Here is a 13,393-nt window from a genome sequence, read left to right on the forward strand (position 1 = left end):
TGGAGAGGCGAGAATCCAAGATCTTCTCCACCACGTACTCCAACTCGCCCTCAACCAACACCGGAGCAGGAGGCTCAGCAGAAGGAACTACAGGCACAATGTACCGCCGCAACAAGGACCTATGAAATACATTGTGAATAGCAAACGACACAGGAAGATCCAGACGAAAAGATACAGGATTAAGGATTTCCAATATCTTGTAAGGCCCAATAAAACGAGGTTTAAATTTGGGAGAGGAGACCTTCATAGGAACAAAGCGGGAAGAAAGCCACACCAAATCCCCAACGCGTAGTCGGGGACCCACACCGCGGCGGCGGTTGGCAAAGCGCTGAGCCTTCTCCTGTGACAACTTCAAGTTGTCCACCACATGATTCCAGATCTGCTGCAACCTATCCACCACAGAATCCACCCCAGGACAGTCAGAAGGCTCCACATGACCCGAAGAAAAGCGAGGATGGAAACCAGAGTTGCAGAAAAAAGGCGAAACCAAGGTGGCGGAACTAGCCCGATTATTAAGGGCAAACTCAGCCAACGGCAAGAATGTCACCCAATCGTCCTGATCAGCAGAGACAAAACACCTCAAATAAGCCTCCAAAGTCTGATTGGTTCGCTCCGTCTGTCCATTAGTCTGAGGATGGAAAGCAGACGAAAACGACAAATCAATGCCCATCCTACTACAAAAGGATCGCCAGAACCTGGAAACTAACTGGGATCCTCTGTCTGACACAATATTCTCAGGGATGCCGTGCAAACGAACCACGTTCTGGAAAAACACAGGAACCAGATCGGAAGAGGAAGGCAGCTTAGGCAAAGGAACCAAATGGACCATCTTGGAGAAGCGATCACATATCACCCAGATAACGGACATGCCCTGAGATAGCGGAAGATCAGAAATGAAATCCATGGAGATATGTGTCCAAGGTCTCTTCGGGACAGGCAAGGGCAAGAGCAAACCGCTGGCACGAGAACAGCAAGGCTTAGCTCGAGCACAAGTCCCACAGGACTGCACAAATGACCGCACATCCCTTGACAAGGAAGGCCACCAAAAGGACCTGGCCACCAGATCTCTGGTGCCAAAAATTCCCGGGTGACCTGCCAACACCGAGGAATGAACCTCGGAAATGACTCTGCTGGTCCACTTATCCGGGACAAACAGTCTGTCAGGTGGACAAGACTCAGGCCTATCAGCCTGAAATCTCTGCAACACACGTCGCAGATCCGGAGAAATAGCTGACAAGATAACTCCATCTTTAAGAATACCAACAGGATCAGCGACACCAGGAGCATCAGGCACAAAGCTCCTAGAAAGAGCATCGGCCTTCACATTCTTTGAACCTGGTAAATACGAGACAACAAAATCAAAGCGGGAGAAAAACAATGACCAGCGGGCCTGTCTCGGATTAAGGCGTTTAGCAGACTCGAGATACATCAGATTTTTGTGATCAGTCAAGACCACCACACGATGCTTAGCACCCTCGAGCCAATGACGCCACTCCTCAAATGCCCATTTCATGGCCAACAACTCCCGATTGCCCACATCATAATTTCGCTCGGCAGGCGAAAACTTCCTAGAGAAAAAGGCACAAGGTTTCATAACAGAGCAACCAGGGCCTCTCTGCGACAAAACGGCCCCTGCCCCAATCTCCGAAGCATCCACCTCAACCTGAAAGGGAAGTGAGACGTCAGGCTGGCACAAAACAGGCGCCGAAGTAAACCGGCGTTTCAACTCCTGGAAAGCCTCCACGGCAGCAGGAGCCCAGTTAGCTACATCGGAGCCCTTCTTGGTCATATCCGTCAAAGGTTTCACAATGCTAGAAAAATTAGCGATAAAACGACGGTAGAAGTTAGCGAAGCCCAAGAACTTCTGAAGACTCTTAACTGACGAGGGCTGAGTCCAATCAAGAATAGCTCGGACCTTGACTGGGTCCATCTCCACAGCAGAAGGGGAAAAAATGAACCCCAAAAAGGGAACCTTCTGTACACCAAAGAGACACTTTGAGCCCTTGACAAACAAAGAATTTTCACGCAAAATTTTAAAGACCAACCTGACCTGCTCCACATGCGAATCCCAATTATCAGAAAAAACCAAAATATCATCCAGATAAACAATCAAAAATTTATCCAGATACTTCCGGAAAATGTCATGCATAAAGGACTGAAAAACTGAAGGCGCATTGGAGAGCCCAAAAGGCATCACCAAGTACTCAAAATGACCTTCGGGCGTATTGAATGCGGTTTTCCATTCATCACCTTGCTTAATGCGCACAAGGTTGTACGCACCACGAAGGTCTATCTTGGTGAACCACTTGGCACCCTTAATCCGGGCAAACAAGTCAGACAACAGCGGTAAAGGATACTGAAATTTGACAGTGATCTTATTTAAAAGCCGATAATCAATACAAGGTCTCAAAGATCCGTCCTTTTTTGCCACAAAAAAGAATCCCGCACCAAGAGGGGAAGAAGACGGACGAATATGTCCTTTCTCCAGAGACTCCTTGATATATGAACGCATAGCGGTATGTTCAGGTACCGACAGATTAAACAGTCTTCCCTTAGGAAATTTACTGCCTGGAATCAAATCTATAGCACAGTCACAGTCCCTATGAGGAGGCAGTGCACTGGACTCAGACTCACTGAAGACATCCTGATAATCAGACAAATACTCCCGAACTTCCGAAGGCGTAGAAGAAGCAATAGACACAGGCAGGGAATCCCCATGAATACCACGACAGCCCCAACTTGAGACTGACATAGCCTTCCAGTCCAGGACTGGATTATGGGTCTGTAACCATGGCAGCCCTAAAACAACCAAATCATGCATTTTATGTAAAACCAGGAAACGTATCACCTCGCGGTGTTCAGGAGTCATGCACATGGTAACCTGTGTCCAATACTGCAGTTTATTTGCTTCCAATGGTGTAGCATCAATACCCCTAAGAGGAATAGGATTTTCTAATGGTTCAAGAGTAAAACCACAGCGCTTAGCAAATGAGAGATCCATGAGACTCAGGGCAGCACCTGAATCTACAAACGCCATGACAGGATAAGATGACAGTGAGCAAATCAAAGTTACAGACAGAATAAATTTAGGTTGCAAATTACCAACGGTGACAGGACTAACAACCTTAGCTATACGTTTAGAGCATGCTGAGATAACATGTGTAGAATCACCACAGTAGTAGCACAAGCCATTCCGGCGTCTATGAATTTTCCGCTCATTTCTAGTCAGGATTCTATCACATTGCATTAAATCAGGTGTCTGTTCAGACAACACCATGAGGGAATTTGCGGTTTTTCTATCACATTGCACCGAATTAGGTGTCTGTTCAGACAACACCATGAGGGAATTTGCGGTTTTGCGCTCCCGCAACCGCCGGTCAATTTGAATAGCCAGTGCCATAGTATCATTCAGACCTGTGGGAATGGAAAAACCCACCATAACATTCTTAATGGCTTCAGAAAGGCCATTTCTAAAATTAGCGGCCAGTGCACACTCGTTCCAATGTGTCAGCACGGACCATTTCCGAAATTTTTGGCAATACACTTCAGCCTCGTCCTGCCCCTGAGACATAGACAGCAAGGCCTTTTCTGCCTGAATCTCAAGATTGGGTTCCTCATAAAGTAAACCGAGCGCCAGAAAAAACGCATCAAGATCAGCCAATGCTGATCCAGCGAAAAAGCCCAATCCTGAGGGTCGCCCCGTAAGAACGAAATAACAATTTTTACTTGCTGAGCAGAATCTCCTGATGAACAGGGTCTCAGGGACAAAAACAATTTACAATTATTCACGAAATTCCTAAACTTAAACCTGTCTCCGGAAAACAGTTCAGGAATCGGTATTTTAGGTTCTGACCTAGGATTTCTGATAACATAGTCTTGTATGCCCTGCACACGAGTAGCCAGCTGGTCCACACTTGTAATCAAGGTCTGGACATTCATGTCTGCAGCAAGCATAGCCACTCTGAGGTAAAGGGGAAGGAGAAAAAAAAAACTCAGAATCTTCTTTCTTATAATCCCTCTTCTGCAATGCATTAAACATTTAATACTGGCCTGGCAAACTGTTATGACCCCAATGGCGAGGGTCTCAGAGGAACGTGGAAGTCTGCAGAATACAAAAATCCAGCTCATAGGGCAGTGGTAACTGGGTTGACCATATATCTACTCCTAACGCCAACACTAGAAGTAGCCGGGGATCATTCCTACGTTGATTCTAGATGACACGCGCCAGCCGGAGAATCTAGCTACCCCTAGTAGAGGAAAACAAAGACCTTTCTTGCCTCCAGAGAAGGGGACCCCAAAGCTGGATAGAAGCCCCCCACAAATAATGACGGTGAGGTAAGAGGAAATGACAAACACAGAAATGAACCAGGTTTAGCACAGAGAGGCCCGCTTACTGATAGCAGAATAAAGAAAGGTAACTTATATGGTCAACAAAAACCCTATCAAAATCCACACTGGAAATTCAAGAACCCCCGAACCGTCTAACGGTCCGGGGGGAGAACACCAGCCCCCTAGAGCTTCCAGCAAAGGTCAGGATATAGATTTGGAACAAGCTGGACAAAAATACAAAACCAAAACAAATAGCAAAAAGCAAAAGGCAGACTTAGCTGATATAACTGGAACCAGGATCAGTAGACAAGAGCACAGCAGACTAGCTCTGATAACTACGTTGCCAGGCATTGAACTGAAGGTCCAGGGAGCTTATATAGCAACACCCCTAACTAACGACCCAGGTGCGGATAAAAGGAATGACAGAAAAACCAGAGTCAAAAAAACTAGTAACCACTAGAGGGAGCAAAAAGCAAATTCACAACAGGAGAGGTACCGCCCTTATGTATCTGTAGGTTTCCTGTCCCCGAAGGGCGGATCCCCTCTCTCCGTAGTGCTGTCATGGGAGACCGAGAAATAATCTGGTGACAACTTCCCTTCAAAGAAACTCTTATTTTATTTATTTTTTTACGTTGTATTCTTAGATGTTTGCACTGGTCCCATTTTTTTTGCATATGTGACTATAGCTCTTACCGAATTAGCTGCAGAGGGAACCCGGCTTCTTGGATCACGCCGGCCGATCAGCTGTTCGGCTTCGCAGCTGCATGTGTCGCAGCTGTGTGACAGTCACAACACATGCATGGAGAGCCTGTGTGTTGGGTTCTCCGTGACACATGCAGCTGCGGAGCCAAACAGCTGATCAGCCGGCATGATCCAAGAAACCGGATTCCCTCTGCAGCTTATTCTGTAAGCACTATAGCTTGCCAAATAAGCAGGGACCCGAGCAAATTCCCTCAACTCTAGTTAGTAGTACTTTACCATCTTATTAAACAGTGAAGGGTTTTTCTTTACTAGAAGTGCAAGGGTTAATATGTTCAGTTGATGCACCTGGAGCATTCCTACCTGGATTGTCTCAGGTGTTCAGTGTTTGCTAGTCCCCACTGCCATATACAACCCCTGGCAAAAATTATGGAATTACCGGCCTTGGAGGATGTTCATTCAGTTGTTTAATTTTATGGAAAAAAAGCAGATCATAGACATGTCACAAAACTAAAGTTATTTCAAATGTCAACTTTCTGGCTTTATGAAACACTAAAAGAAATCAAGAACAAAAAGTGTGGTAGTCAGTAATGGTTACCTTTTTAGAACAAGCAGAAGGAAAAAATTATGGAATCACTCAATTCTGAGGAAAAAATTATGGAATCACCCTCTACATTTTCATTCCCAAAACTAACACCTGCAGCAAATTAGATCTGCTCGTTATTCTGCATCTAAAAAGGAGTGATCACACCTTGGAGAGCTGTTGCGCCAAGTGGACTGACATGAATCATGGCTCCAACACAAGAGATGTCAATTGAAACAAAGGAGAGGATTATCAAACCCTCAAAAGAAGGTAAATCATCACGCAATGTTGCAAAAGATGTTGGTTGTTTACAGTCAGCGGTGTTTAAAATCTGGACCAAATGCAAACAACAAGGGAAGGTTGTTAAAGGTAAACATACTGGTAGACCAAGGAAGACATCAAAGCATCAAGACCGGAAACTTAAAGCAATATGTCTCCAAAACAGAAAATGCACAACAAAACAAATGAGGAACAAATGGGAGGAAACTGGAGTTAATGCCTGTGACCGAACTGTAAGAAACCGCCTAAAGGAAATGTGATTTACATACAGAAAAGCTAAACAAAAGCCATCATTAACGCCTAAACAGAAAAAAACAAGGTTACAATGGGCTAAGGAAAAGCAATCGTGGACTGTGGATGACTGTATGAAAGTCATATTCAGTGATGAATTGCGAATCTGCATTGGGCAAGATGATGATGCTGGAACTTTTGTTTGGTGCCATTCCAATGAGATTTATAAAGATGACTGCCTGAAGAGAACATGCAAATTTCCACAGTCATTGATGATATGGGGCTGCATGTCAGATAAAGACACTGGGGAGATTGCTGTCATTACATCTTCAATAAACGCAAAAATTTATGTTGATATTTTGGACACTTTTCTTATCCCATCAATTGAAAGGATGTTTGGGGATGATGAAATCATTTTTCAAGATGATAATGCATCCTGCCATAGAGCAAAAACTGTGAAAACATTCCTTGAAAACATAAGGTCAATGTCAAGGCCTGCAAATAGTCGGGATCTCAATCCAATTGAAAATCTTTGGTGGAAGTTGAAGAAAATGGTCCATGACAAGGCTCCAACCTGCAAAGCTGATCTGGCAACAGCAATCAGAGAAAGTTGGAGCCAGATGGATGAAGAGTACTCTGTGACACTCATTAAGTCCATGCCTCAGAGACTGCAAGCTGTTATACAAGCCAGAGGTGGTGCAACAAAATACTAGTGATGTGTTGGAGTGTTTTTTTTTGTTTGTTTGTTTTTCATGATTCCATAATTGTTTCCTCAGAATTGAGTGATTCCATAATTTTTTCTCTCTGCTTGTTCTAAAAAAGTAACCATTACTGATTACCACATTTTTTGTTCTTGATTTCTTTTAGTGTTTATTAAAGCCAGAAATTTGCCATTTGAAATGACTGTAGTTTGGTGCCATGTCAGTGATCTGCTTTTTTTCTGCAAAATTAAACTACTGAATGAGCATCCTCCAAGGCCAGTGGTTCCATAATTTTTGCCAGGGGTTGTATGATCTCCTCTGGCACTTAGTAATTGCCAGTGATAGTTCTTACTGCCTGGTTCTGGAGTTGGAGATGTAGTTTGTGGTTGCAGTTGGCGTTTGGACATTTGTACAGGAGATCATTGATTGGTGTTTTGCTTGTCTACACATCCTTATCTTCTGTTTGGTTTCTCCTTCCTTTTACTCACCAATGTTCCACTCTGTTTTTTTGTTGAATGTATTTTGAATGATTGTTAATTTCATTTATCCATGTCCGTCTTCCTTCTTGTCTGTCTAATTAGTCTTATGCTATACGCTTTGGCTTCCCACCTCCCTGGGTGGGGGAGGGGACAGATAAAGATTGATATAGGAGCATAGTCAGGAGTAATCCGGGGGATAGAGATAGACTAGGGCGCCCCTAGTTCTAGGGACCTGGTTAGCACCCACAGTCCCAAGGCGCTGTGTGATACTATGTCAGCTCATGTACATTGAGCAAGATATTACAGAATGCTCAGCGTGCATTGTTTACTGCAATCTGCCGTGTAAGTAGTGTATTAAATGATCGCCGACTGAAGGTTTACCGATCAGCAGTCGTTTAGTGCCGTTGTTCGGTCTCTGAAAATTAACCCTTACACAGCACATAGGAAAAAAGACCCTCCTCACAAGGGTTTATAATCTACAAAGCAATTGGACACTCAGTAATGATTGGTCACACATATAAATATATGGTGGGGCGATTCCTGATTGGGATTTGGTTTCTACAACAACGCATTTTGATCTGTATGTGGGGCCTGGACTTCACCAACAGGTTATGACTCCACTATATTTCATTTCCTAAATGCCCGCACTTCATTTAATGTGCTACGAATTGCACTTTTGAATGTTTACATGGGTATGAGATCCAACTAGCACTATGCACTTTAATGTTGTACAAATATCTATGTAGTCTAGGTCTATTTATGACCAGAAGTTATTATGAGTATTGAACCTTAATTGATTATAAGGAGTGTTGGTTACTATATAATAATTATGTAGGGATACATTACTAACTTTGTGGAGCATATGATATTTATAGATACTGGAGGAATTGTACCTCAATATTTATTCTGTAGGTGTAGTATCTGCTATCAAATTTCCCCTTATTTTATTACTAATTTTTATGTGTGTCTTTTTGAATTCTTTAATAAAATTTAATATGGTTTTCTAAGATATGTGGCATAGACTTTTTTCTATGTAGGTTGTTGTTGTTATATTGGAAGTGCCAGTTTACTAAGGGCCTTTTTGGGTATTCTGTATTTATTTAGTTGTTTGTGTGTTTAAGGCAAAAACTGTAAAACTGCCAAAACGTAAATCATTCCATCTGAGTCAGGATGGTTTTACACTTTGTCCCACATTTAGTGGTCCCATTGGGGCTTACGTCCCCCCCGCAGTGTGAATAAATCAGAAGAGACTGCAGGGCGGGATCTCGGGCCGCGCGTCCACGCAGGCGCAATAAGAAGGACATCAAGTGATATCAGTGGACGGGCAGCGCTAACTGCACATGCCCGAGGCCTAAGATCACAGCGCAGGCGCCGGGACAATTCAATAACGCTGAGGAGGCGGCGCCCAGAGGCCATGAGTGACGGCTGTGGTGCGTCTGTATTAGGGGGGAAAGACCCGCCCCCTGGACGATTTCAAGGTATGAGGCACAAATTTCATAAACTATTATTTCAGCAGTGGCAGTAACAAGTACTAAAAGAGCCACCTTGTCAGAATGCAGCATTAGTGCAGCACAAGGTGGCTCTTTTAGTTACAAACGCCTGGGGGGGGGGGGGGGGTGACAGGTTCCCTTTAAGGTGTACACTCATACGCAGTCTACTATGCACACTTATACACCAGTATAACACCAGTTGACATATAAGCCTGAAAATGATGCACCACAGAGCACACGTTGACTCTGTCGACATCATTATAGTTGGCCTCATTGGTGCATACACCCAAATCCCATTTTCCAAGGGGGTTCAGACATAAGCCCCGACCAGACCCCTAAGCGTGGGGAAGAATGCAGTGTGAAGGGGCTCTGAGATGTGTCATTGACAAATGAAATACAAAAAGTGTAAATAGAATAAGAAGCACTGTACAGAGTACTTGCTACAATGCAAATTACTAGGATTTGCAGTAACATCATGATCAATAAGGTCTCACCAATTCAGAAGGCAAGGAGGGCCAAGCTAAATCTCCACTGACCAGTAAAAAATATGCCACGATTTACCATCATTAGAATGCTTCTTATAAATGAGGCAAGCATATAAAGTACAAATAGTGGAGAGGGAACAAATCATATAAGCATATGGTAGTTCGCAGAAGCATCTCTAAATTTTAAAGGGATTTTTACAAAGATTGAAAATGATCCCCTGTCTACGAATAGGGAATAAGTTACTGTGAGTCTGACCACTGTGACCTGACAATCTGGAGAATGGGATCTACTTGGTTTTCTCCAGCAGTCCAATAGACAATGAATGAGGCTTGACATCCGCTCCATTCATTCTCTGGATTGGTGGGGGTCCCAGTGGATGGACTACACTGAAAAGATCATTTTCAATATTGGTTAAACCATGCTCAATTTCACAATTTTAATTTTCCAACATAGTAATAGCTAGAATAAAGTTGTGTATTATGGATTTTACTATACAGCACATGATGACATATGCCCAGACACGCTGGCATCCAGCCAATACAAAGTAAATAAAATGGTTGGTATCTGTGAACACTAGCAGTTTACAGTAACAATGTATATGTGCTTGGCGGATAACACTCAACTATACATGTGAAATATAACTAGTACTTGGAGAACACTGCTGTCTCAAGCACATGGGTGCAAAATGGCATTGCTGTGTATTAACACCTGTTGTCCTACTGTACGTCTATATGCCTCTGATGTCTCATTCCATATGAAGAAATGCAGGGTTTTTCTGTCTGATTCTTCTGGGAGAAAATGATTCTGTAGTAAAGCACTATATGGCAACAGCCTCATAGTAAGAAGCTACAGGGACATTATGTGCCCATGTACACCCAGATCCGCTATCGGCACACATACAATAAAGAAAACCGATGTGGCCGCTGGACAAGGGTCCTGCAAATCTTTTTGATCATCTCCACTTTGTATGTTATTATTAAAGAAGACCCTGTGCCCGCCTCCTTTTGAATTAAACAGGATAAGCTGCAGCCCAGACTACTACTTCTTGTTCAACGTGTCTGAATGCGGAGACAGTGTGACACCAGCGCTGATTGGGCACCAGGGTCACATGTCACAACAATTGCACGATAGCCCTGGGACTGCGAGTGCTGACACCGCTGGAATGGCGCCAGCATGGGAGATGAGTATAGTTTTTCTTTTAATTTATCGGGGCTACACATTGAGATCAAGAAGGGGTTGTCCAAGTAATAGACAACCCCTTCAAGGTCTTGGGAGATTGCGGGATTTTGTCATATATTAAGAATAAATCTGAAAGTTAGCAGTATTTAAGATTTCCATTTTTACTTACATCATCCTGAACGTTCAGGTCGCACCCAGCTTTTAGCAGGATCTGCACCACATTAACATGTCCTTTATTAGCTGCCAGGTGTAAGGGTGTGCGCCCATGCTGTAGAAAAAAAGCGAAAAAACTGAAAGTGAGAAAGATCACCCAAACAAGAATTCTAGATAAAATAATTATACACTTATTCAACTTTTCTAATATTTAACTGCAGGAATATTGAGCTTTTAGGTGTAAAAAACCTTATTAAAAATTGAGAGTTAGATTCTTGTACCATCTTGGCAGAAACGCTGTTTATTTCTTAGCAGACGGCATTAAGATATTTCTGGATCTGAGCATTTGGCTGATGACTATTACTAATCCTCCTTTACATTAAGCAACTGCATAGAGAACATATTATATTCATGTATTTTGTCCTGTATAAATTGCTCCATTACAATGGTAGCATTCTTAGGATTAGACGGCTTCCCTCCCGACCCAAGAGTGACAGCTTCATATACAGCTGTGCGAAAAAGTATTCACCTCCTTCCTGATTTCCTAATATACTTCTGCATGTTTATCACACTTACAGTAAATGTTCAGATCACCAAACTTAAATATTAGACAAAGGTAACACAAGTAAACACAAAATTCAGTTTTTAAATGTAGGTCTTTATTATTAAGGCTACTTTCACACTAGCGTCGGGCTGACGTTCCCGACGCTAGCGTTGTCTCCGCCGCACAATGGGGGCAGCGGATGCATTTTTCCAGCGCATCCGCTGCCCCATTGTGAGGTGTGGGGAAGTGCGGGGAGGTGGGGGCGGAGTTCCGGCCGCGCATGCGCGGTCGGAAAAAGCGGACCGTCGTGAGCAAAAAACGTTACATGTAGCGTTTTTTGCTCCCGACGGTCCGCCACTGCACGACGCATCCGTCGCACGACGGGTGCGACGTGTGGCAATCCGTCACAATGCGTCGCTTAATGTTAATCAATGGTGAAAAAACGCATCCTGCAAACACTTTTGCAGGATGCGTTTTTTCGGCAAAACGACGCATTGTGACGGAATGCAGTTAACGCTAGTGTGAAAGTAGCCTAAGGGAAAAAGAAATCCAAACCTACAGGGCCCTGTGTAAAAACTAAACTGCTATGGTGCAGCATTTATCATCTGCAACATATACAGTATGTGGTTTATGAAAAGCACACATATGTCCCTCGTGTAATAAATACATGCTATAACTGAAAGGGAAATAGACTTCTCATTAAAAGTTGAAAAATGGCTGCAGAACTACTTGGTCTCAAGTTTATTTTCCAGATTTCAAGGTTAAATTTGCATTTCTCCAAATTGTAGGCGGCGAGAATACCGCCGGGAAACCTGCCAATACCATGCTGGTAGTACTTCCTTTCCCACACTTCCCATAGTATGTTGCAATATCCTCAGGAGAGCTACTAGAAGTGTTTGTAATCAGACACAACTTATGCAGTACTGCTCTCCTCTTCCCATACTGCTAGAAAGGAGAGCTGAAAGCTGTCAGCTAATCACACTCAGATCTGCGGTGCTCCAGCACCCGATCACTGTGCAGTGAGGAGAGCAGACTGTTTGCCATATGCTCTTCTTCCTCCAGGGTGCTGATGCCTGCTAATGATTGCTCAGCATTAGCAGGAGGAGGAAAAAACAACTCCCAAGAAATACTCTTTCTGGTCATGCCCACTTGGACTTAAAACAATTGACTGTTTAGGTCAGGGCCATATTTGCCACTAGGCACTTGAGGGCACGTGCCTAGGGTGGGGCCATGCGGGGGGGGCGGCACCTGAGCAGGTGTGTGTGCTTTTTTTTTTTTGTAAAGTCCGGTCCGGGTGGGGTCACCTTAGGCTTAAGCCCCCCCGCGCCCCCCCTCGCCGCTGCATCCTTGCCCATACACAGTATGATTGATGCATACTCACCTCACCTGCTCCAGCGACGCCTGGTCTGCTCTCAGTGACTGCACCGTCGCTGTGTGCAGGGCCGTATTTAGAGTTTCTGCTGCCCTAGGCACTTTTAGTGCTGCCCCTCCATTGGTGAGTATGACACTATCGGCAGTGACTTTGGCAAGAATCGCTGTTGCGAAAATAGCCTTTTGCAGCAGATCGGGCAGTTTTTTTGCATCTGCCACGTAACGGATCACTTACAACGGATCACTTACGGCAACACTGCGCTTGGCTTCATTCATTCCCTATGGGATTTGTGGCACTTGCTGTGATCTGGCAAATGCGGTACCATACCTCCCAACTCTTGAAGGGAAAGAGGTATAAACGTTGCGGCGCACGTAGTGCGCCGTGGCAAATTTTAGGCCACGCCTCTGACCACACCCATTTCACAACTAGTCACACCCATATCCAAGTCCCAACCACACCCATTTAGCACTGCTGATCACAACTGTTTCATATACAATAATTATAACCAAAAAAATATGGCCACACATGATGCTCCATACTGTATAATGACCGCACATGATGCTCCATACACTGTATAATGACCGCACATGATGCTCCATACACTGTATAATGACCGCACATGATGCTCCATACACTGTATAATGACCGCACATGATGCTCCATACTGTATAATGGCCACACATGATGCTCCATACTGTATAATGACCCCACATGATGCTCCATACACTGTATAATGACCGCACATGATGCTCCATACACTGTATAATGACCGCACATGATGCTCCATACTGTATAATGGCCACACATGATGCTCCATACTGTATAATGACCGCACATGATGCTCCATACTGTATAATGACCCCACATG

The 13,393-nt window shown here is 44.0% G+C and overlaps 1 protein-coding gene across 4 annotated transcripts in view; it reads right to left on the minus strand.

Moving 5' to 3' along the window:
- Positions 1-13,393, minus strand: part of ANKRD6 (ankyrin repeat domain 6) — a 331,467-nt gene that overhangs the window by 67,761 nt on the left and 250,313 nt on the right. For all 4 annotated transcript variants that reach the window (XM_077289733.1, XM_077289728.1, XM_077289729.1 and 1 more), the window contains one exon: positions 10,626-10,724. In XM_077289733.1, coding sequence (XP_077145848.1) covers positions 10,626-10,724 — 99 coding nt within the window. The remainder of the gene's footprint in view (positions 1-10,625; positions 10,725-13,393) is intronic.

Source organism: Ranitomeya variabilis, chromosome 2, assembly GCF_051348905.1.
Source record: "Ranitomeya variabilis isolate aRanVar5 chromosome 2, aRanVar5.hap1, whole genome shotgun sequence".
NCBI lineage: Eukaryota > Metazoa > Chordata > Amphibia > Anura > Dendrobatidae > Ranitomeya > Ranitomeya variabilis.